The sequence below is a fragment of the Canis lupus genome, chromosome 14 (genome assembly GCF_011100685.1).
Source record: "Canis lupus familiaris isolate Mischka breed German Shepherd chromosome 14, alternate assembly UU_Cfam_GSD_1.0, whole genome shotgun sequence".
Lineage (NCBI taxonomy): Eukaryota > Metazoa > Chordata > Mammalia > Carnivora > Canidae > Canis > Canis lupus.
Window position 1 is genome coordinate 20,410,272 of NC_049235.1, and position 26,531 is coordinate 20,436,802.

At 34.0% G+C, this 26,531-nt stretch overlaps 1 protein-coding gene across 13 annotated transcripts in view; it reads left to right on the forward strand.

Moving 5' to 3' along the window:
* Positions 1 to 26,531, forward strand: part of PPP1R9A (protein phosphatase 1 regulatory subunit 9A) — a 311,864-nt gene that overhangs the window by 199,265 nt on the left and 86,068 nt on the right. For 5 of the 13 annotated variants that reach the window (XM_038556855.1, XM_038556857.1, XM_038556858.1 and 2 more), the window contains exon 7: positions 11,258 to 11,393. In XM_038556855.1, coding sequence (XP_038412783.1) covers positions 11,258 to 11,393 — 136 coding nt within the window. Of the gene's footprint in view, positions 1 to 11,257; positions 11,394 to 15,225; positions 15,289 to 16,293; positions 16,360 to 26,531 lie in introns of all 13 variants that reach the window. The other 8 variants (XM_038556851.1, XM_038556849.1, XM_038556850.1 and 5 more) reach the window with 3 other exon arrangements.

A 26,531-nucleotide genomic window follows, 5' to 3' on the forward strand; every position in this document is an offset into this window, starting at 1 on the left:
TTAGGTGTATGGCTAGAAATATAGATTAATGGAACAGAAAAGAGAGTTCCAATATCGACCTGCACAGACATGAACAATTGATTTTTGACAAATGCATCAGAATAATTCAGTGGGGGGAAATTGTAGTCTTTTCAACAAATGGTGCTGAGACCATTGAATAACCACATTATAAAAAGAAAGAGTAAGAACACTTGACCTTTGTCCCACAGTATATACAAAAATTACTTCAAGATTGATCATAGATCTAAATGCAACAATTGAAACCATAAAATTTCTAGAAAACAGGCAAAAATCTTTACGACCTTGGGTTAATCAAAGATCTTTTAAGACAAAAGCAAGAAATATAAGAGAAAGACATGATAAATTAAACTGCATCAAAATTTAAAACATTTGTTCAAAAAATCCTTGAGAAAATGGAAAAACAAGCAAAGACTGAATATTTGCAAAAACAATTATCTGATAGAGAGCTGTTATTTAGAAGATATGAAGAACTCTTATAATTCAATAAGAAGATGTATAATCCTATTAAAATGTGCAAATCAATTAAAGAGACACTTTACCGAGGAAGATACACAGTTAAGCACGTGAAATACTGCTCAACATCATTAATCTTGGGAAAATGCAAATTAAATCCACAATGAGGTACTACTACACACCCACTAGTATGGCTGAAATTAAAAAGACTGTAATACTGTGCATTGACAAGGATGTGGAGCAGATTTAACATTCATTCAATGCCAAGGGGAATGCAAAATAGCACAGCCATTTTGCAGAATAGTTTGGCAGGTTTTTGTAAAGTTAAGCATGTACTTGCCATATCAGCTAGCAATTCTATTCATAGCTATGTATCCAAGAGCAATAAAAACATATATCTACCCAAAGATTCATACTTACGTATACTTCATATGAGCTTTGTTCATAATAGCTTAGAAGCAACTCAAATGCCCTTTAACTGATAAAGGATACACAAATTGTATAGTATCCTATGTAATGAAATATTTCTCAGCAATACAAAGTTACAAATTACCAGTATATTCAACACAGTATTTAACTGCTGGAACTTTTTTTTTTTTTTCCAGAACTATTATATTGACTAAAAGAAGGCAGACGGAAAAGTCTTTATAACTGTACTTTAAACTGCAGGCCTTTAAGAGGCATTTTTGAGGCCATGAAAATGGCTTCCACTTTGGCCCTTTTTTCCTGCTTGCCCCTGGGATGGAGCCTAGAGTGGGTGCTGCTTTTCAAACTCCTGCACTTGCTGTTTAGTCAGGAAAGCCTTACAGAGTCCTGTACTGGGGGTAGGAGAGGGAGCTGCCTCTTCACGAGGCCCTCCACCACCTCTGAAGGCAGGGCCTGGCCAGCACCACTCAGTTCCCGCCTGCCCTCAGTGGTCTCGGATCCTGGTGTGAATGTGCTGTGAGGGCAGCAGTGTCTCTTTAATGTTCATTGAGGGCTTAATAAATGTTTCCTAAATGAATGAAAAAATATATATTGTGGCTATTGTATTTGTGACACACTGTAGATATATTTGTGTAAACTCCTTGTGTTAGCTTAAATTTGGTGAATTTTATTGGATATAGATTTGACCTCAATAAAACTCATTTTTAAAAATGTTATGTTAATAGTCACGATTAACTTAAAAAGCACCATGCTAACTACTTACATCGATGGGGTTGGTGATTTGGAAGGAAGACAACGTTTACTTAAGAAAGGCAGAAGTAGTCAAACAATTTCCTCGGCAATATGTATATATTATGCTATACACTTTTATTTAAAAACTACTTCCTTTAATTTTTACCAGAAAAAATAGTATCTATATTAAATTTTTCTATGGATTCTTTTCTTTATTCAGACATGGATTTGCAACATAATTTTTAAGAACTCATGTTTTCTTGGGTGTACAGCTTTAAGTGAGACCTTTCTTTCTTTCTTTCTTTCTTTCTTTCTTTCTTTCTTTCTTTCTTTCTTTTTTTTTTAAGTGAGACCTTTCTGATCTTGTTTACAGCTATGTCAAAGACATAGTGTACCTATTGTAAAACATATCACCTCAAAATTTGGTGACTTGAAACAGCAAACTTTATCTCATGGTTTATGGGATCTACTTGCCAGCTCTTTCCTGAGAGTCACTCTAGAGGGATGCCTCACAACATAGAAACTGGATTTCCCAGAGGGAGTGATCCAAGAGAGTACTATCCAAGATGGAATCTGTCATCTTTTAATAACTTAATATCCAAAGTTTATGGAATATCCAAATTCCATCAGTTTTATATTTTATTGGATATTTATGGAATATCCAAATTCCATCAGTTGTGTATTTTATTGGATAAAATAATTAACAGGTCCCTCTTTTACTCCATGAATATCAGGTGCCTGAGATCACTTGGGTGCATCTTAGAGGTGGCCTATTGTGTCCTGATCAACAGTTAGTTGGACAGATGGGTGGACAGGCGGTCTGATTAATGTCATACTATATATAACTCATTTGTTTATGTTGCATATCCCCTCTTAAGAAGAACCCTGAAAAATTTGAGACTATTTAGGAAAGATTGACCAGGATGGGAGAGATCTAAACATTTTTTCCTTGTATATATAAAAATTAAAGGTTCTGCCATCTTTTGCCTCCAGTAGACAATTTTAGGAAGACATAATAACAATTGTGAAGCATTTGGAAGAGTGACCATGGATAAAGACTTAGGTATTCTTTTTAACTCCAGATAGTCATCCTAGTACTGGAGAACAGCAGTTATAGGAAAATGGTGTTATAGGAGAGAAATTGTATAGAAATTGTGCTTCAATATGAGGAATTTCTAATAAATTGTATATTTGCTTTTCAGAGCCATTTACATTAAACTTCAAATGCTTTCTGGCAAGTACTGCTACTTACGATCAATAACTGTGCATTCATTATGCTTTTATCCCTTGCATATGTGTTTAGTGACTTTTTTGACATTGATCCATGTGACGCTTCTGGAGATGAGGATTTTGTAGGAATTGTAGTTACACATAATAAACAGTAAATTAATCTGAAGGTCTTAAATATTTCCCTGTCCTTTTTGGAAGAGATTATAATACTCAAAATATAAATGAATGTTGAGGATTTGGGGGTTGTTCTTTTTTTTAAGATTTTATTTACTTGAAAGAGAGAGAGTGTGAGTAGGAGGAGAGGCAGAGGGAAAAGCAGACTCCCCGCAGAGCAGGGAGTCTGATGTGCAGCTCCATCCCAGGACTCAGGATCATAACCTGTGCAAAAGGCAGATGCTTAACCGACTGAGCAACCCAGGTGCCCGAATGTTGAGATTTTTAAATAAATATGCCCTTGTTTACTTTGGATTCACATCTGGATATGTAAGTTCTAAATACAAAAGGTTTTAAAAAAAATTTTTTTTACTTTAACATCATTGGTTTTCCATTTGAAGATCTCCATTTCAAGTGCATTAAATTTTGTTTGCTTCACTCACATCATTTTAATAAGAGGCCTTGTTGCCATTACAGCACAAGGGAAATTGAAAGTTTCACTTATTATCAGAGTCTTGACTTTGTGATTGTGCATAATGGAGTGTCATTTGTAATGGAGGGCAATGGGGGCACCACCATGTTCATGGGAATTCTCAGTCCTTACAGATTTTATGTTTACTCCCTTGCAGTGAGGCAAGAGGAACAGCCATATGGATTTGGGGCCATGGATATTAAAACTTAAATTACTTACATGACTTATATGACTATATAACTGTATAGATATGAGAATGATCAACAACCACTGGTGATAGAAGATCAAAAACAGTGGAAATTTTTAAAAATTGTTTTAAAGGGGATTTTGGCTTAATGAGATATCTTCTAGTGCCAGTATATACAGATTAGCATTCAAAATTTTTTTCCTTTAAATATTTGTATACATAAATATTTAAACCTGAAATATTAGAGTTAGCTTTCTAATCAAGAAATGTTACTTCTTGAGAAGGTATAGCATTTTTCAAAAATATTTAAGTTTCTCCTAGTATGTGGTATGTAGTCCTTGAAGTGGCATGTGTTATGCAATATTGTTTTAATTCAACTACTTTTCTATATTGAAATACAGTGGTAGAAAAAGGTTCTTATGATTAAGACTGAGTTAAATACAAAATTCATTTCAAAGAAGTAATACTTAGAGTTAAGTTTAAAGATTTAAAATCTAGATATTTAAAGTCTAGCTTTTAGAAGCAAATAGGTTGATGGACGACAGAGGGTACTTGTTATGATGAGCACTCGGTGTTATAGGTAAGTGATGAATTACTAAATTTTACTCCTGAAACTAATATCATGTTAACTAATTAGAATTTATTTTGAAAGAGGGAGAGAGTGAACGAGAGAGAGAGCACAAGCCAGAGAGAGAGGCAGAGGGAGAGGGAGAAGCAGACTATCTGCTGAGCAAGGAACCCAGTGCGGGGCTCAGTCCCAGGACCCTGGGATCATGATTTGAGCGCAAGGCAGATGCTCAACCAATTGAGCCACCTAAGCATGCCTAGCTAGAATTTAAATAAAAAATTGACACATGCAAAAAAATAAAAGCAAACATTTTCCTAGATGAATTTAAATTTTTAAATGTTAAATATAGAGTATGTTACATTAATCTCAATCCCAGTAAAGAAAGGAAAAATATGTGAGTACCCAAATACAAGAAAGAGGCAAAGCTTTATTGTGTAGGACTTTAACCTCTAGATATCTAATAGCAAAGCTTAATGAAAGCAACCAGATATGCATTCAGCACCATTTACTCAAGTACAATTAAGTCAAATATTTTAAAAAGCTATCTAGCTTGGAGTAAGGCCATAAAATGTGATCAAACACAGAAAAAATGAGACACTTTCTACAAAAATGTTTAAAAGTACCATGTGATCTTATGATCCAAGACTCTAGTCTAATGAGAGTAGGTGTTGTGTATCTGTATCTGTTTTTCTTTTTTTTTTTTTTAGGTTTATCTTTTAGGTTTTTGGTGTGACACAAATATTTGTTAAAGAATATCTGAATGAAAGAATTGATTACCTAAGAACCTATAACTATATCTACTATAGCTTTCCTTTTTTTAGATTTGCTTAAGTCTACATTAAAAATTCTTTAGTTTAAAAAAGTTTTTGAGTTTTGACATCATTTAAGTGCCATTTTTAACTAACATGTCACTTTTTTTTAGAATAAATATCTGTAAAACAAGGCCCTCATAACTCATCATTTTTCAACATAAACTCTTGCATCATTTACACTGAACATGTAGGATCTTTATGACTTAAATTCAGAAAATTGTAAATGCAATTTTATAGTTGTTTAGTTTTTGTTTGACAGCTCACCAGAGAATTCAATAAACTAATCAAATGAATCCTGTATAATCTCGTCATCTAAACTCTAAAGGACACTGCATGGACACTGCTTGGTCTGATAATAGATGGAAGGAAAAGGGAAAACTGATTTATCTGTCTTTACCTATTTTATCTCAGCCTGAGGGAGAGAGGGGGCAGTTCTTACTGAAATAATTCTCGTCAAAACAAGATAATTGTTTGAAACACTAGAAACAAACTGTATTGAACACATAAACCCTCATTTTGTATTTTAGTTTAGCCTTTATTTTTCAATTGTAACCTTAGAAAATACCTAATTTTTTATTTAAATGTCTATCACAGTTTGGCTTCTGTAACCTCATCCTTTATAGCTAAAATAAAAAGATCAATCCATTCCTTGTTGAAGCAAACTAAACAAATTTAGAAAGTAAGAAAACATTTTTTTTTCTTAAAGGGTCTTAAAGGCTGATTTAACTACATGCATGTCACTTCAGTCAGAAATGATGTCCAAGATGTAAATCATAATTGTGCATAAACATCAGTTGATTTGGTCACGTATGTTTAGAGGGACTGATTGTTGCTGACTTTATTAATTGTTATATTTTTGGAGACTTTAAAAATTCAATTTAAAGGGATCGTGTCATCCATACTTTTATATTTTGACAGTAACTGAAATTAAGGTTCTCAGAACTTTAGTGCAAGTATTTTATCTTTTTACTGTGGTTGACTTTCAAAAACCTACTCTGTTTTCAAAGCTAAGATGATTCAAGTAAGAGGTAATTGGGACAGTGTGCACAGAGTACTTACTACCTAGCTATTAATACATTATCGAGGTAAAAACAACAGTAAACATTTGTTAAATACTCTCTAGGCACCAAGTCCTTAGGTAAGCTTTTTATACATATTGTGTAATATTTATTTAAGCTATTATGTTCATTTTATTACAATATGGAAACTAAGGATTAGAAATGTTAATATATTCAAGGTCACAGAGCCAATAAGTCATGTTTATGGTTTAGTGAATTTGTTCTATCAAAGCATTTTTCCCCTTTTACAGACACTTTCAACCCCTTAATATTACTATCACAACATATCTATAGTGTGAATCTGTAATTGAAATGATAACCTTACTTTAAATCTTGCATTTTCTGCTCATTTCAACATGTGCCAGATTGTGCACATATTGTTATAAGAGTCCTTTTATAAAGACATCTTAAAAATGGACCAAACATTTAAGAACATATAGAAACCTAATGTGAATCTTACACATTTTCCAAATGGGAGATTTTTATCACTTTCATCATCATGGTAATAGTGCCTAATGTCCTTTCCCGTCTATGCCACATTTTATTCTTTTATCACTCCTTTAGACACATGAAGTAGGTACCAATTTTCACATGAGGACAATAAGGCGTGGAGAATAGTTTAGTTCCACTTGTGCTTTTCCTCTGAACCATACTTACCAGGATGACATTCTCCTAATGCACATATGAACCATAAATTACACTGGATTACAAGGCTTTAGAGATATGTGTAGCTAGGTGCTATAACGCTGCCCCAAACAGCTGCCTGAATGAAGAGATGTGTACTTTAACAAAGCATTTTAAAAAGTATATTTCATGAGATGGGTTGTCTGTTTTATATACAAATAGAAATCACTTTTTTTTTTTTTTTTTTTTTAGAAATCACTTTTATTTCTTAAGACTGTACAGTGATTTTGAATACAAACTCATATTGGAGAAATAGTGAATAATGTTAAATTGTAGGGACAAATTCAGAAAGCCACACTGTGATTTGAGCAACTAGGCCTTCATGATTTAAAATGTTGGTTTCTTATGCGATGTGGAACAATTCTTATTTCCTCTGAAATTTCAATTACACATTGATTTGTTCCTTTTAGTTTTAGCATCACAAATAACTCTGGTTTGGAATTGGAAATCATGTTTTGAGGGCAGGAAGAAGCTTGCATGTCCTATTGGAATTCTGGTTTATTATATGATTATATACTTTATTAGTATATGATATACCATAATACTCTAATTTGTGTCTTAGAAATAATTTTCTGCTTAAAAATTTCTCACAAGTTCTATCTTAAGTCTCCTTCATTCACCTCTAGAGCCATTAGCAGTGGTTCTAACTTGTTGGCAAGTGAACAAAATCTTATCTTTTTCACCCCCTGAATTGTGTTCAGAGTAATTTTAAACGTTTGCTTTGCAGAGGAAATAGACTTCTCCATTCTTAGGGAAAACTGTTCAACTAAAAGATCTGACAATATAATTCTCAAATGAGTTTAAAGAATTTATGGCTTAAATGAATGTAATTCTAATTTATCTTTTACTTTGAGCTTGGCTGCTGTCTTCAATTAATAGCATTTTATACATTAATTGCTTCCTTCAAACTCCTCCGTCAGCTTTATAGTATGTGATACTCCCTCAAACCCCACTCCATTATGCATTTGAAGAAACATAAAAGATGAATCTAGATTTTCTTAAATCTATCATTCTAGGATATGAGCTTCTTTAATTGCTTAATGTTTATATTCCTAGACATCATTTCTGACTTTCAGACTGCTAACCAAAAATAGAATGAATTCTAGATAGTCATTATATGTCTAGATTAGTTGGACATGCTAAAGACTTTATGTATCTTCCATCATAGAAACCAAATGTCTCCAAGTGAAATAGACAAACAGGTAGGAAAAGAAGAAATAAAAATGTCTTCATAGTCAATATGATCTTACATATAGAAAAATTCTAAGGAATCTATAAAGCCTACTATGATTAATAAATGAATTTAGCAAGGTCAAAAATACAAGGCCAGTATTCAAAAATCAATTATATTTCTATATTCTAGCAACAAACCATTAAAAAAATTTAAAAATCAGTACCACTTACAATAACTTGAAAAAACATGAAATAGATATAAACTTAACAAAGTGTAGCTAAAACTTTGCACTGAACATTGTAGTGTATTACTGAAAGAAAGTAGAATCTAAATAAATGCAGAGATGCACCATGTTCGTGGGTCACCTCAATATTATGATGTCAGTTTTCCACAAATGGATCTATAGATTCAAAGCAATCCCAAATCAAACATCAGTGGGATTTTAAAAGAAATTGATAAAAAAAAAAGAAATTGATGACCTGATTATAAAATTTATATGAAAAAATAGATAACTTTGAATAGTTAAAATAGTTTTGGAAAAGATATACAGAGTGGAAAACTTCACACCACCTAGTTTCAAAAGTGATTATATGGTAATCAAGCCAGTGTGGTATGAGGATAGATATATAAATGGAAGAGATTGGAAAAGTCCAAAAATCAGCCCAGAAGTACATAGTATCAACTGATTTTCAACAAGTGTGCTGAGGTAATTCAGTGGCAGTAATGAATAGTCTTTTAAATAAATGGGGTGGAAACAACTGGCTATACATGTGGAAAATAATGAAACTCCACCCTTACCAAACATTGTGCATGAAAATTAATTTGAAAGATATTATAGACCTAATATAAATCAAAACATTAACACTTCAAGAAGAAAAATAGGAGAAATCTTAGCAATCTTAAGTGAGGCAAAGATTTCTTAGATAGGAAAGAAAAGGTATAAAGCTTTTAAAAAGTGGTAAGTTGGACTTCCTTGCAAGACACAATTAAGAAAATTGAGAGGTAAACCACAGACTGGGAAAGGATAATAAATCAGAGATACACACACACTATTTGAATATATGTATCTATGTGTATTTATTATATACAGTATACATAAAGATATGCATCCAGAACATATAAATAACTATTCTAGGACAATAATAAAAAGTCAGACAATCCAGTTTTTTAATTGGTGAAAGATTTGAAAAGGTATTTCACTGAAAAATATTTGTGAATGCTCAATAAGTGCTTGTAAAGATACTTAACATCATTGTTCATCAAAACATTGGAAATTAAAACCATTATAAGGTACCATTCAATAGAATGGTTAAAATTTTAAAAGACAGTACCAAGTATTGGTTAAAATGTAAAGCAACTGTTATTTTCCTGCATTGCTAGTAGTAATACAAAATGGTACCACCCCTCTGAAAAATAATTTGGCAGTTTCTTTAAAAGTTGAACATACATTGCCACACATTATCAATTCCATTAGTTATTTGTCTACAGGAAACTAAAATGTATGCTCCCACAAAGACTTGCACAAAAATGTTTATAGTAACTTTGATCATAAAATCCAAAATCAAACTCAAATACCCACCAGTAGAAGAATAGATAGACCAAATGTAGCACATCCAATACAATGAAATACTATTCAGTAATAAAAATAAATGAATTACTAATACTTGCATCAGCATGGATAAGTCTCCAAAACATTATAGTGAGCCAAAAACGTCAGACACTCTATGATTACATTTATATGAAACTCTAGAGAAAACAAATATAATATGGGCCTAGGGTGAAGGTGATTTTACTAGAAAGGGAAATTGTGTATTTTAGGTTGATGAAAATGTTCTGTATCTTTATTGAAGTGATTACAGGTTACCTTTGTGAAACTTATCAAACTGTGCGATTAAAATAGATATACTTTATTATGTGTAAATTATCCCTGAATAAGGATGAAAATTACAGAATTTGCAAATTCTACTTATACTTGATTCCCAGAGGAAAATAAATGATAAATGAACACCCAAGCATAAGTACAAAGTCCTGTTTGGAACTACATAAAAATATTGCTACAGAGACAATTAATTACTAGCACGTAAGTATAAAATTTTTGACTTTCAGTGATTTTGTACAGAGAATGGTGGTATATTTCATTTAAACTTATAATCTAATACAGCAATACATTATAATCAGAGAAAAAACATCAGTTAAGTATAGAAACAAGATTAAACGAAGAGTGACATTCAAAATAACAAAATTAAATGATACATAAAAACTAAATAATTTTTGCCACTCATATTTTTAGAGAAAACCACGTATTAGTGTGAAAATATGTTAAGAAGTGAATATTAATTTGTTGAGCAAGACACATAGTATTGATGAGGATGTATCATTAAGTGACTGCAGCTTGCCATAAATGAATGACTTCCCATGTATTTACTTTATACTTTTTTAAACAGTAATTAATAATAAGATATTTCTTTTTGTCTCTTATTTTTTGAAACCACGTCTCTCCTCATACCATCTTTTTCTCCAAAAGTGAAATCAAATTCATGACCTCTCCTTATTTTAGTTTTTCTTTTTAAAAACAAAAACAAGACCTATATTTGTTTCTCTTTTCTCCAAAGTTATAGTAACTTAGCAGAAGTTAATGCCTCTATTTATTTACCCACCTAAGGCATGCTATTCCCCAGAATAGTTTTGAAGCAGTGTTTGCATTGTAAGGACAATATTAGGGAAATGATTCTCAAGTTCAATTGTACAGGAAATTAGGAGTTTGCTTCCACTTTGTAGAGCATCAAAAATGTGTGAAGTACTGTAGAATGGATTACCTCTTTTCTGTTTTCTCCCAAAGTAATACTTTTTTTTGAGAGAGAGAGCGGTGTACAAGTGGGGGGTTGAGGGCTATGTGGGTGGCAAAAGTACAGGGAGAGAGAGGCTTTAAGCAGGCTCCATGCCCTATACTCACCAGAAGCAGGGCTGATCTCAGGTCCCTGAGGTCATGACCTGAGCTGAAATCAAGAGCCCAGATACTTAACCGAATGAGCCATCCAGGTGCCCCATTTTTTTTAAATCATCCTTCACTTTTTCATTTTCTTTTCCTTGAGAGTATGTCTAAAATAACCGTTTAGCTGCTCAGCTAACCTCCCCTTCCATCCAGGCATAACATTTAGAGTATAGATGTGATACTATTTTCTTGAGGTTTGATGGACCATGATGAACTATCAAGCTTAGTTACTTTTCTTAGTACTCCTTTTTGCTGGAGAGTCCAACTATATTAGTCTCCTTTCACCTTCTTACAGATTTGTTATTGGGCGAGAAAAACCAGGACAAGTGAGTGAGGTTGCCCAGTTGATAAGCCAAACACTGGAACAAGAAAGGCGCCAGAGAGAGCTGCTGGAGCAGCACTATGCACAGTATGACGCCGACGATGACGAGGTAAGTCATGCTTGCAACAGTCCTTCCTACCTTTCTTCCCATGACGTTCCTACTTTACAAAAAACTCTTCACCGTGTAAAAGTATGATAGGTTCTTTGCAGTTTCTCAAGAAGAATGTGTCTACATTCAACCTCACAAAAGAAATATTACTTACATCTGTTATTAACTTATGAATCAAGGAATGGTATCCTCTTGACAAGTGTGAAGACTTTGGGATCAAATAAGTCATGTTTTACCACAGTATTAAATTCACAGAAACAAAAAAGAGTAAAAACACCAAAATGCAAATAATAGGTGTCTTTTTTGTTGGAACTTGGTGATTTTCTCTCTGTTTTATATTTTTTTCAATTTCTCCCTCAATTTTCTATAGTAAATGCTTTTTGAAAAAAATTAGTAAACATTCTGATTGAAAAAACACACTCATACATACACAAACACACATAGAAAAGTACTAAAAATTGCTGGGTGTTTTCAGGTTTCTTTTTTCCAGGAAGAGAAAGTTCTTTGGATCTGCTCACTGTGATTTGTGCTAACAAAATGCAGAACAAAGCTTTCCACCAGCACATATTCCATAGAGTAGATACATATTGGAATAATTTTGTATCCTGCTCTCTGTAGAAGATCAAGTAAATGAGTAGAAGCTAACCCCCAAGTGAAAATGGCTCTCCAGAATCCTTGTGTATTGTAATGTAATACAGATGCTGGTCTATTTCTAATGTAAATGCCAAATGTACGTTGATATAATGGGACAACATGCTTTATTATAAACATGTTTAAACATGTATGTGTTTCATATTGGCATGTCAAAATATCTATCAATAATTTAATCAGATATTTCATACTCCATAAACATAGTAAATGTTCAGGTAAAACATACATTATTTATACCAGCTGATATAAGGACAGTACAACTTCATATGGTCAGTCTCTACTCATCTAAATATTTTTTTTTTCCAGAGCTTTCTGGGTTTTTTTGTTTGTTTGTTTTTGGTTTCTAGCCAGGACATAGTGAAGATTAATAAACAGACATTGAAATATTTTCATGTATTTTTAGTCTGGAATGTTTTAACCCAAACATGTTAATTTTTTATGTGTTTGTAGTTTAATGTAGTTTATTCTCTATTTATTAGACAACTAAAAATAGTGCATCAACTAACTTTTGATCAGAGAATAAATATTACAGAGTCGTCAGGTGAATGAATTAGTCTCTTAGAATTCTGTTTAGTTGATTTAATTTTTTACTTGCAGAAACCATTTGAAATAGCTAGTATTTTTTTTTATTATACTGAGACATAAGGTATGAAAATGTTACCTTGGATTTAGAAATCAAAAACAATTTCCTCAAGTATTTACATTTTCGTCTTAGTCTTCAGTTCTCTGTGCTAGTGTTTTGTGTTTTATCAGACACTGATTTGCTTTGGCTGCATGCCTATTTTTAGGATATTAGAATCGCTCTCTGCAGGTTTGGTTTTTACCTGCTTGCTCTGCTAGAAAGAATTTGGATGTGAGATTCAGGGGAGTTCGGGTGACATCAAGTGGTGGAAAGCGAGGAAGCCAAACTTGACAGTCTGTGGGCCTCAGTCTCTTTGGCTTTAAGAGACTGGACTAAATTTCTGAATTCTCACTAGCTTTTAATATGCTGTGAGTGTGTGAAACAGAACATCAAGTCTAGCCAGGAAAGAGGGAAAATAAGATAGTTCTTAAAGCTCTCCAAGTGAAAATTTTAGATCACCTGCTACATACTACATACTTCTTCCACTTCTTACCAGTTATTTTGAGGAATTGGTCACATTCAGTCCCAAAAGTTTTCAACTCAAGCCTCTAAAGCTTTTTGTTTGTTTGTTTGATGTAAGATTTTCTCTAATTTAGTAATTTAATTAAATGAAAAATGAGTTTCTGTTATTCAACTTTCATACCTAGGAGTATATCATATGAATTTTTTTGTTTGCCTAGTTTTTATAAGGAAAGCAGAGTTGATTGTCACCTGAGCAGATATTTTTAGGACTAGAAAGGTAAATAAATATTCAGTGCCTGGCACTTTGCAAGGTGAATTTCCCTACATGATTTCATGTAATCTTTACAGCACACAGAAGAGATTTTTTTTTCTAGAAATGAAGCAAACGAGGCTTTTTCTAGTCATATAGCTAGTAGTTGGCAGATTTATAATGGGAAAAAGGTCTTCGTGTCTCCAAAGTTGGGACTCTTTACAACACATTGCTGTTCTTGAATGGAGTGGACTAATAGGTCTGTCTTTGTTCAGGCACACACAGAATAACTGGGTGACAAGAGATGTCGGAAAGATGATTCCTGTTTTGGGTGATGGACTTTCTTGTAATACTTAGGTTCTATGATTCTTTATTCTGTATTTCTAATAATAGGGGAATTAAATACTCAGAGAATTATTTTATTCTAGGCAAATAATTCATAAGTATCCTATGAAGATAGGGCTTAAAGGGAAAAATAATTGAGTATATGATTTTTTTTAATTAAACTTTAGGTTAAACTTTTTTAGAAATAGAAATCAGATGCTTGCTACTATGTTATTCCAAGTAACATTCACTTTACTGGAAAGGTCAAGGAGCCTTTTTCTTTTTTCTCTTTCATGCTCCTCTCTGACTTGTATTTCTCTCCCTTTCTTGTGTGTTGGCAAAACATGCTCAGCTAAAACCAACTGTTAATATTCTGTGCATAGGAGAGATGAAAGCTGTACAAATAATGAAAATTCACTCTTATATAAACACTTTACTTACTTGATATAAATTCGTTTTTTTACTATGCTACCAAATAATTGTTAAATCAGTTTGAGTGGTATGTCCTATTTTTTATTTACTCTATTTCTCTCTGTTAATGAAAAGTAAAATCTCCAAGACACATAATGGAGGATGAGAAGAACCAGTAACCATTGGTTATCCAATGGGTAAATGACCTTGAATAACTGAGTTATTTTATATGTAGTTGAACAATGTGTTGATTTATGTATCTTTATTAATCCTGAATTGTGTAATCAATCATTTGGCTTCTCAGTTTTCTTATCATTTATGGAATCATTTTGTAATTTCAAGGTTAGAATCATTTCTATTTCACAGTATCCCCTGTGACATTCCCTGGGCCAGCTAGGAAAACCTCTAATTAAATGCAGAACAACTGAGTTCATCCAACTAATTTCCAGAGCCAGCGCTTAGATCAGTATTGTCTACTGAAGGATAGATAGCTTCTGGTTTTGGTCAAATCATCCAAGGTTGATTCTAACTTGGAACTTGTCACATTGACAGAGGGGAGTTGCTTGCTTGAATTGCCTTTGGGGAAAACATTGCAACGTGAGAAATATATCCTGAAATTGTAAAAGTACAGTAGTTCTCTATCAAAACCATATTTAGGATTAAGAAGACCTTATCATGTATTGTATATACTTACATATACCTGTTTTAATGCTTTAGGAAACTGTAAGTTGTACTCCAATAGAATTTAAAATATATAGATAACCCCCAAACTTTAACCCCCAAATGTCTACATTTTGTTTTTTTCCCCTCAAATATTTAAATTAGAGGAGTTTACAATAAGCAAACAGCCAAATTAATTTTAATTTACATTCCTGTTTCTGTTTACTCTCTGTTACACATTGTGATTTAAAAAAAGTTAAAAGGGCTCTGCCCAAAGGCTAAAGATGAGGGGGAGAATCCTGTACGAAGAGAAAAATTAAATCTGAGCAATTGAAACATTTAAAATGTAGATCTGAATATATCTGTAATTAGAAATTGCGTTTCTGGATAACAGAATTATTGTTCATTTCTTTTTTTTTTTTCTTTCTTTCTTTTTTGAAACAATCTGGAAGGTAACGATGGAGGATTTCAATAAGCCCCTCACACAGTCAGCACTATCTCACGAAATTCTGGGGGTATGGTAAATTTTTCAACTAGATTTTAATTTTCAATAACAAATTTAATCTGTCATACTCCACAACTATCAATGTTTGACCTTTTAGTGGTGAGATGTTATAATTTTGGTATATGCTTTGTGTAGCATGGGTCATGTGTGTAAATTCTGAGCATATGTTTCTATCAAAGATCATTATGCAATGTGAAATACAGTGGGCTCAGACTAGAAGTGAAGTATGAAATGGTACTGTACCACTTTTTTGAATTAGAAAATGCATACAATCCTTCACACTAAAATAAACTGTTTTACATGCACTTTGAAATTATAGGATTATTTTGGCTTGCTTCTTTAAATATGCTTTTAAAATATGATAATTATTACATTTTAAAGTCCTAGATTATATGGTATTTCAAAGTCTCTTCAGGCACTAGTTTCTAGCAAGGTTAATCATCACTCTAGAAACTGAGGCCCCTTCTCTTAAAACATAATTTAATCTCACTTTTGTAATTTTTTTCATTACTGGAAATTAATATAATTATAACTATATCATGAGAACATTAGTTTTTAGAATCTTTTAAAGTATTGAATACAATTTAGAGCAGCTACCTACATGGAGATGCATTCTTATTGCTTGTGTTAACATGTAATAATTAGAGTCAGAAATATAATGGAGCTGTGGTTTGCATAAGTGTTAAATGGTTTATGAGAATATAATTTTTAGGCAAAAAGCATTAAAGGGATCACATTAAATTTGACTCATGGTGTTTGCTGTTCCTGGTTGGAAACAGCTTGTGTTGTATGAACAAGAGATTGCAATTATTATGGATGGCCATTTAATAATGTAAATTGACTTTATACTGTTCATAATGTTGAGAAACTCGAGAGTGGGAGGCATTCTCTTAGTTCTCAAACGTGTGTGTTATAGCAGGCACCAGAACTTCAGTGTTTTTTCTACCGTTTATCATTAGGCTGCTCTCTTTAATGGGGAAAAGCCATCTTTAATTTTTGTTGTCAACCATTTTAGAGCACTGTGGCTGAATTGCAAGGAGTGTCTGGCAACAGCAATAACAATAACAACTATTTCCTTAAGGTTTGTTTTTTTGGTGGAAATTAATGCTTATCTGCACCTTTCTGCTTCATGTGTGAAATTAAATACTCTGTGTGTCTCATTAACTAGCTTTGCGCTCGGAAGAACTCTAGAGCTGTATGTATTGTGTGTTGAATAATAGTTGGAAAATCATCACTTGAAAATAGTATTTCATTCTGAAATATAGCACATAGTCTATAGTTGCAGGTTCTGTAAGTTGTACTCACTCTTCTAATGTTTAACCATGGATATTGTTAACCCTTAACACTTTAAATATTTTGTGATTCATTTTAAAGGGGAAGGAAAAGATACCCAACAACAAGGCTGTATGATGTATATACCATATAGCATACACATTGTTTTTAAACCCAGTACTTTTTTTTTTAGAAAAGAATCTTTTGATACAAAGTTCTTCATTTTTCAAAATAAATACAGGTATCTTTAAATTATCATACTACTTATTTACATGACTTATGTGGTAGACATAGCAAAATGTCTAAAAACTATTACACTTCAGATAATAAAATACTTGTCACTATCTTTAGCTGCCAGTAAGAGAAGAGCTTAAAAATGGAAGTATATTTAAAATGGAAATTGGATTACGGTGATGAGAGGAGCCCGAAGAATAAGAGAAATATAAAACCTTTGAAACAACTTGTTTATAGACTCCAATTTGACTGGATTGTTAGCATTATTGAATTTAATTACAGTTTTTTGCTAAACTTTAGTTTGTGATCCCAAAATCTACAGTACTGGTCATTGTCATTGAAACCCAGAATCATAAGATGTTTGGAAAACCTTTAGTTGAAGACTGTTTATCATGCTTGATCTAGCCTAAGCATTGTTTATGTATACACACACAAGCACACACACTATCCTCTGGTGGTAGACATCCTCCTTAGAAGTATTCTTGAAGGACCCTCCTTAGAAATATTATTTGTATATAAAAACATTATTATTTATGATATTGAGCACAGACAGGAAGATGGATAGTGTCAAGGGAAGATAGAGGTTAGAAAAGAAACCTTTGCCCTAAATAATGTCATCTTTTTTTAACTCATTTTCTGTATATTGTTTATCATAATGCAAGTGATTTCAGTGTTTTCATGTTATTTTCTTTCCAACCACCACATTGTGATGGCATTTATTCATGAGTAAGGTATAAAATACTAAATAAACTCTACCAAATTCTCCTATGCCATTAAATTCCTTTGAGAGTATAGCTTTGTATGTCTTAGAAATCACGCTAGAACAGTTCTATATTACAATGATGCATCACAGAGTTTGACTTGAGAGAAGTCACAGAAGTAAACACAAATGTCAGGATTTTTCCAACTTTGAGAACATTTACAAGTTGAATATAATTTTTTAGCAAAAAGTTATAAAAAGCAAGAAAGCTCAGTGAAGATGGACCTTACCAGCTTTACTTTCCAGTGGGCTACCGGGATCGATCCTTCGGCTTCCCCATGCCTCTGCTCCTTTGGTCTTTTCTTCTTGGAGTACTGTTCCCTGAACCCATTCTTGGTTGCCCTCTATGCCCTTGAATCCTGTTCACTTTCAGGGCTCAGTTTAGGTTTCGTGTGTTTTCTCTACAAAGCCTTCTTGAACTTTCTCAGCTGAGCTAGGGACTCTTTTCTATAGAAGTCAATAATAGTACTACGTGTATCTCTCTATATCATCATTTACCCAAAATATCCCCCACTAGTCTGTAATCTTTTCAATGACAGGTTTTAATAACTGGTTGATTTTTTAATACACACTGTCATGAGCACAGTACTGGGCAGATGAGAGGAAGCCAAGAAATTGAACTGAATTGAATCACTCAAAGGATGCTAAGATGAGAATTGGAAAGTAGAATTAAATGAGAATAAAATTTAGTTAGAAACATAATCTAAGATAGTGAGAGAAGAGTGGCACAGAGTCATGGGTAAAAGGCATGGCAAGACAAGAGATTGAAGGTAGGGACTGAGAAATAATCTGTACTTGTCCTTTGGCACTTTGGGATTGAGCACCTTTCCATGGGCTTTTGCTTCCACATCTTAATTGTTTTGAGAGAACATGAATTTGCAAGAAGACCCAATCTCTATCACACTGCACCAAAATTGTCTGAATGTAAAACCAGAAAAAAGTGAATATATATATTTCATTCTTTGAAAACCTTTGGATCTTAGAAATAGGAAGTTGGTGACTCATATTGACATGACTTCTTTTTTAGTCATAACTGAATAAAAGTGCCATAGAAACAGAATAGTTGAAGTGGCCTAAGTGATGTCAAGATCAATATTGTATAGATAGCCATCTTCTGCCCTATAGCTGTCAGCCATAGAAGTACATTTTCATCAGCAATAAGAACTAAATGGTGACCTGACCAAAGACCCCAGTGTTCTAAAGCAGCCTTATTATGGAGGCTTAGAGGTCTGATAAGGATTCCATTTAAACTGATATTGATACTAATAAGGGTAGTGGTAAAAATTCTTAATGGATTTCTGGAATTCCAGTTCTAAAAGGGGCTTTACAGAAATACTTATTGACATAAAATTGACATAGAATAAAATGTGTAGATCTTGAGTAGATAACTTGATTTCTTTATCATTATATATCCATTATTCAGATATTAAAGTTAACATTAATGAAGGATAACTTACATACAATAAAATGCACCAAATTTAAATGTATTAATTTGGGTAGACAGTTTCATGAGTAACCACCACCACAGTCAAGGTACTGAACATTTTCATTGCCTCAGATAGTTTCCTTACAGAACTTTGCAGTCACTCCCAGCCCAAACCAAACCATTTAATCTACTTTCTTTTTTTTTAAGATTTTATTTATTTATTCATGAGAGTCACACAGAGAGAGAGAGAGGCAGAGACACAGGCAGAGAGAGAAGCAGGTTCCATGCAGGGAGCCCGATATGGGACCCGATCCTGGGACTCCAGAATCATGCCCTGGGCAGTGAAAGGCAGGTGCTCAACAGCTGAGCCACCCAGGCATCCCCAGTTAATCTGTTTTCTGACACTATAGATTAATTTTGTCAATTCTAGAATGTCCTTTGAACAGAACCATAGAGTACATACTTTTTAATGTCTGACTTCTTTCACTTTCATAATGTTACATTTATCCTAAGTGTTCTGTATATTATGATGAAACTATAATTGGTATTGCTTTGAGTTACAGTAGGCAAAGCCCAAGGCCCAGACAAAGTGGGATGTCTAATTGGAGAACTCCATCATAAAGCTGAAGTCTCATGGGCTATACTACTCTGTAAGATGAAAATAAATCTTCCACTCCAAAGACCACATGAGAAATTGCCACTGTCAGACCTTGTTGCCGAGTGGAAGGGAAGAAAAAATTTTTTCTGAGACATTGTAATCACAGCAGCCTGAATTTATGGTACACTTCAAGAGAAAAAAGCATGTCCTTTCTTATGTCATTTATCTTTTTTTTTGAGATTTATTTATTTTAGAGAGAGAGAGAAAGAGTGCAATGGAAGGGGCAGAAAGAGGGAGAGAGAAACTCAAGCAGACTCCACACTGAGCCTAACGCAGAGCTCAATCTCAGGATTCTGAGATCACAACCTGAGTTAAAACCAAGAGTCGGACACTTAACTAGGCCACTCAGGTGCTCAAAGCCATTCACCTGCAATCAAAGCGTAAAAGTTAAAGTTTCAAGAAAAATGAGCTTACAATTGCAAAGTAAGCTAGGGAACTAAATCACTATGAGTAACAAAAAGCAGAAGGAAGGTTCAGGGAGGAAGTGAGAAGGGACAGGAGAAAAAAAGAAAAAGGAAAGAAAGATAAGGTCCCATTATTTTGTCAGTTATACCAAAATGGAACAAATATTTCCAGTCGTATGTAACTTTTTCCAGAAGACAAAAATGAAAGTGGTACAGCTCTAATACCAGGAATGCAGTAAAACCTTGAGAATGTGAGATGTATGGGGTGATGAGGTATAACCTTGGTACCAAAACCAAATATTGATGCCATAGAAGACTTATAGGCCCATCCTATTCATAAAAACAATGCAAAACAAACAAACAAAAAAAGCCCTATACAAAATATTAACAAATCATATCCAAGACATGTAAAAGAGATTTTATAGCCAAGTTGAGCTTAGCCTATAATTCAAGTATGGTTTAATATTTGAAAATCAGTCACTACTTGTTTTTGACATGCTGGAAGGCAAGAAGTAAAATAAATAAATTGGAAAGGAAGAAATAAAAATTATTGCAGGCAATATCATCAAACCTCAAATATATCTATACATTAATTATTAGAAATGTTATAAGATTTTGGCAACTTTACTAGACACATAATTAATGTAAAAATAGCATCTATTTCAGTGTGTCTACAGAGAGAAAATATAATTTATAAATTTTAATTACTTTGGTAGAAGGCAAAATTTTGCCTAACAAAACATAGACAAGACCCTTATGGGAAAAAATTTTATTGAAATTATTGAAGAAGACTTATATGAAAGGGAAAAGAAACTTTGTTCATGGGTTAGAAGACTCCGTAGTTTAATTGAGTCAGTTCTCTCTAAGTTGATTTATATATCCAATGCAATTTCAGTAAAAATAATTCTAAAGAATTCAGAAATAGAATTCAGTAAGCTATCACTAAAATCCATAGGAAATAACAATGCACCAGAAATAACTATGACATTTCACATGCTTTAAAAGAGAGATATTTATTATTAAACTGTAGAAATTTAGTCTCTGAAGCAAAGAAGGAACAAGTTGGTCAGGAAGCCAAGAAGCAGCCCCTCATATAAATGAAAATTGGATTAGTGACACCAATAACATTCTAGGTGAGTTGAGAAATGTTAGGCTTTTCAGTGAAAGAAACATGGTGAAATTGCAACCCCCATCTCAGTCTGTACCCAAAAGCTCATTCCAAGTGCACTCAGATGCAAAAAAGAAGAACTCTAAAATTTAGAAGACACCATAGAAAAATATCTTTATGACCTCAGTATAAGAAATGGTTTTGCTACATGAAACACCTAAGAAAGCAAAACCATAAAGGATAGTATTGAGAAAATTGACTACATTAAAAATTAAGAACGTCTGTTCATCTGAAGAATACCTTTATGAAAGCAAAAAGGCAAACCAGAAGCTGGAAGAAAATATTTGAAAAAGAAATAACTGGGATGCCTGGGTGGCTCAGTGGTTGAGTGTCTGTTCCTTTGGCTCAGGTCCTGATCCCAGGGTCCAGGATTGAGTTCCGTGTCAGGCTCCCTACAGGGAGCCTGCTTCTCCCTCTGCCTATGTCTCTGCCTCTCTGTCTCTCATGAGTAAATAAAATAAATAAAATAAAATCTTTTAAAAAAGAAAAAGAAATAACCGAAAGAGGATTATATAAAAAGTACTTCTATTAGCCAATATGAAAAGAATATAAAGAGGGCCATTGGCTTTAATGCTCATGTCAAAGAAGAGGAACCTCCGTGACTGATGAACATATGAAAAGATGCCCAAATATATTAGCAATCAGGATGTGAAAATTAAAAACTAAAATGAAATACCATTTGATATTTACCAAATTGATTTGAATTGGATATTTTAAATTTTGGTGAGGATGTAGAGTAAAAGGATCTATTATTCTCTGCTCTTAGGATATATTAATTGGTCCATCTACTTTGAAAAACAATTTGATATGATCTAGTAAAGTCATCTCAACAGTTATATTCTTTACTAAACAGTAAACCTCTTATATACATGAGCTATAAGACATGTTGTGATATTTTTCTTGTAAATGAAAAAAATTTGACACAACTGATGTCTCTATCAACAAGAAAATGGGTAAATTTATTGTAGTGCATTCAGAGTGGAATAATATACAGTTGTTTTAGCAACCCACAACAAGTGGTGGAATCCCAGGAACATCCCATTTAAAACAAAAAAAAAAGTTGGGCAGCCCTGGTGGCCCAGCAGTTTGGCGCTGCCTTCGGCCTGGGGTGTGGTCCTGGAGACCTGGGATCGAGTCCCATGTCCGGCTCCCTGCGTGGAGCCTGCTTCTCCCTCTGCCTGTGTCTCTGCCTCTCTCTCTCTCTCTCTTTCTCTCTGTCATTAATAAATAAATAAAATCTTTAAAAATAAATAAGACAAAAAAGGCACAGGAGTATATAAGCAATATGATTCCACTCATATGAGTCTTAAAACCATTACAAATAAATGATACATTGTTTTGCTCTACATAAATATGATAGAACTAAAGTAAAACCAAAAATAATAAAATTCAGCAAGATTATTTTAAAGGGAAGCACCTGAAATCAAATCAGGAGCGCATACACAGAGGACTATTAAAATGTCGTAATACTCTCCTTTTCCTGAACTAGGTTGTTCATTGGTAGTTGGTTATATCATTATTCGCATAGTATCTATATGTTTTAAAAATACTCTTTCTGTCAACTCAATATTTAATGAACAAATTAAAATCTTCCATGTACAGTTCTTATATTTAGCAGTTATATGGATAAAAAATTGGCAATTACCTAGTCTTGCTCTCCAAGACTGATGAAATGGCTTTCAGACTCTATGTCTCAAACTTGCCTCAATGTGACAATCTCATGGTACTTCTTTAAAGTTACAAATTTCTCCATCCAGCCGCAGACCTAATAAGACAGAATATGCATTGTATGAGGCCTAGGATTTGGGGAGTTTTGGGGAAGGAGTGAGACATGATCAGAGCTGGAGTTATCCAGCTTAAAGATGCCAGGAAAACTGACCTTTGAGTCCTGGTATTGCAGAGACTTTGTAAGAAAGAATTACTGCTGTGAACCATCAGATGGCCACGAGGAAAGGAGTAGAATTATTCTCCCTCAAAGGAAATTGTAATTTATCATTTTATTTATCATTATATTTATATTATATATTTATTATTATCTTTATATTTATCATTAATTCATAGATAATCCATAGAAATACCATCAGTGATGTTTATATTGGTTTTACCTTTTTGTTTACTATAAATTCTATAGCTGTAACTTCAGGTTCTATCTGATGACCTGTTAGCATTTTTGCAATCATGTGAGTCAATTTGTATATGTACACACCATATTTTCCAAGATTCAATTCATTGTATAATTATAAAATTATTAAAACAATAATAACATGTGCCACTTTGGTCCCCTATAGTTATTCTCTTCTGCAGATTAAACATTCAGGGAAATACAAATCTCTTGGTCTCTTCCCACAGTTCTCCTGGCATCAGAATAAGTGCTTCATTGTTTCATTGGCAAGTAGAACGAAACTCAAGGAAGGCTGCCAATTTGAAATTGCAGTGTGACATTTGAATTACAGAGGTCTACTTTGGTCTGTTGACTGTTTAGTTCTGGATCTCAGTGGGAAAAATAAGGATCTTTAGTTCCCTTCTCATATAGAATATATTTATCAGGGACTTAAAGACAGTGGCATTTATGTCCTAGTGAGTAGGTAGCATTTGTTAAGAGGAATTGAATTTGGAATATTGAGTCATGGGAAAATGTACTTCATACTTCCGAGAAGCTTGCTATTCTGTTTTGGAAACAATAAATATATATGGTAAAGAATTTAAAGCATCTTCAGGGCAACCCATCAAAAGGCCAAATAACCAGAGTGTGAAAGCATCATCACAACTAAGGACATACAAAATAAAAGTATGAATTTAGATTTGGGGTTTTGATTTTTTTTTCCAAGAATTTTTTGTTGTTTTTATTTGTTTGTTTTCTGTAACCTAGATGTGGGTCAATATTGGTGTGTTCAAGAAATAGAAAGACCGGTTTACCTGCAGGCAAAATATGTGGAAAGGAATACTATTTGGACAGTCTTTGAAAAGGTAATTTGAAAAATATTGCAGGGATTTGAAAAATATTGCAGCGACTTTAAAAATCAGCTGAATTGCTAGACTTTTTCCCTATTAAAAATAATTAGGAAACAGTTCTCCATGAGGCTCTCAAATTTCTGAGGCACTGGCTGCCCTTTGTTCTGGGCTACAAGATGTTTGTGTAGTGAACAGTCTTGGAAGATAGAGATAGTCTTCCCCTCAGCGAAGGTGGTAATGTTACCTGCTATAAAAGATGCAGGTTACCTAAGCTCTTGGGTCCCCTCTGGACAGGCCTGCTTGTGCAGGTATCACCTGGCCCTCTTCTCATCACTCTTTGGAAATTGGAGTTTAGGGAATCAACACAAAGATATGATAGATTAAATCAACTAGTACAAAGACCCATTCTGGGTTAAAAGAATGTTCTGACCTTGTCACAGTCATAGAGAAACACACTGGCACCTACCTTGAAGGGAAGGAATTTGTAATTGGCATAATCAGAAGCCTGGCGGAACTTTAGTGAGTTTACTGTGGAGATAATGCTAGTTATCTCCAAGGCATATAATGCTAGTTTTAGAGAAATAGCAACCGTTGGATGGTCTTTGACTCAACCTCTCCTAGTTTATCATGCTAGCTGTAGTCATTCAGACAGCAAAACCTCAGAAAGTTTTTTGTGGTGTGTCTTGTCTGCTACAAAGGAATATCGGCCCTGTCAGCAAGAGTCCTTTGAGATAGACAAACTCCTGTGGGAAACCATTGATGGGTAGTAGGGTCCCAACTCCCCTACAGTGCCAATGAAAGTACCCTGCTAGAGAATGAGAAAGTGTCCTACATCAGTCTAGCTAAATTGCTACAGTTAGCCTTACCATCTTGGAAAACTTCCCCATCCTTTATGTTCTAATCAGTTCCTGTTTAAGTTCTAATCAGTTCCTGTTGTGGGAGTCAAGCCAGTGGCTGCTGGGTCAAAGGCTCTCCAAAGCTAACTTGGTTGTGTCAGTAATGACAACACCTTATATATAGTGCCTTAGGTGGTAGATACTCGAAGTTTGATTAAAACACAGGTAACCACTGCATTTCTCAAAACTGAAAATAAATGCACTTTGTTACTGGTACAGGGCTGCCTTCTGCCTCTACACCCCTTGAGGCCTCCTCTCTCTACTCTGAACTCAGCTGCTATGAGGAGGAAGGTGACTAGGGGTCAGGATGAGATCTCCTTTGTCCTCCAGAGAGACAAGATACTATAAGAACCCCTTAAGTACACTGGGGAACTTTGGGAGGGGAGGCACTCAACTTCATGGTTGTATGGATACTGGCTCACAAATCACCATGTCACCTGGTCACGTAGTGAGGAAAGATGCCCACATTCTACTGATGTGGTTTGGGCAGGGTTCACAGTGAGAAGGGAAGCAAAATGGCCTTTTGGAAGGAACGTTTGGGCAGATGCAACATAATACTGTTATGGCTTCACTGCTCGTTGTGTAATGTTATTGATGTGATGATATACACCTGCCCTTCTTTGTTGCATTAGTGCCAGTGGAGAATCTGTCATTCAGGGATTGCCACATGTTAGGACAGTAATAGTAGGACGAGAAAGAAAACACTTTCCCTGTTTCTCCCATGTGGGTCAGCAGAAACAATATAGAATCCTAGAAAAAGAAGGAGAAATCACAGCTTATCTAAACACATAATGGCTGCCAGACTGCTTGGGCCATTTCCCAACATAACATAACTGCATGTCTGATGCAGCAACCAAAAAAAGAAGAAGAAAGGCAGCTATTAACTTTCTACTAAGTTCTTAATGGAACTTAAACTGAATGACCAGTGGAAGCTTTATGACTCTGTGGTCTAATATTCTCAGTTTGAGATGGGTCAACTTGAACTCAACAGACCAATAAGGTTAAAAGGGCCCAACAAACCTTGCTTGTCAAATGGAAATGGTAACTATAAGAAAGCTACCACCAACCTGGCCCAGCAGCAGCATCTTAGATTTACATGAACAAGTAGCAGCTTTCCATTTTGTGAAAACTTTATCTGATATTCTACCTCTTGAAACAAGGCCACTGGCTCAGTGAGACTTAAAATTCATAAAGGTTTCCTTAAATGCCTGGGCTTGATTCACTGATTCATCAGCTAAGCTATCCAAAGCTACTAGGCTTTCCAAACTCAGCACCAGCTATATATACAGATGCAAAAATGACGTCATCATCTTGCTCACTGGGCATAACTCAAGGCCATTCCTATAGGTCTGAGCAGTATCCCTCTTGATGAACCTTGTTACTGACTCTTAAGCTGATGTAAGTGACTTAACTGTTTGGTCATCATTACTCATCAATTACTTGGTCAACTGCTTTCCTAAGTGATAGTTGACTTATTTTTTAT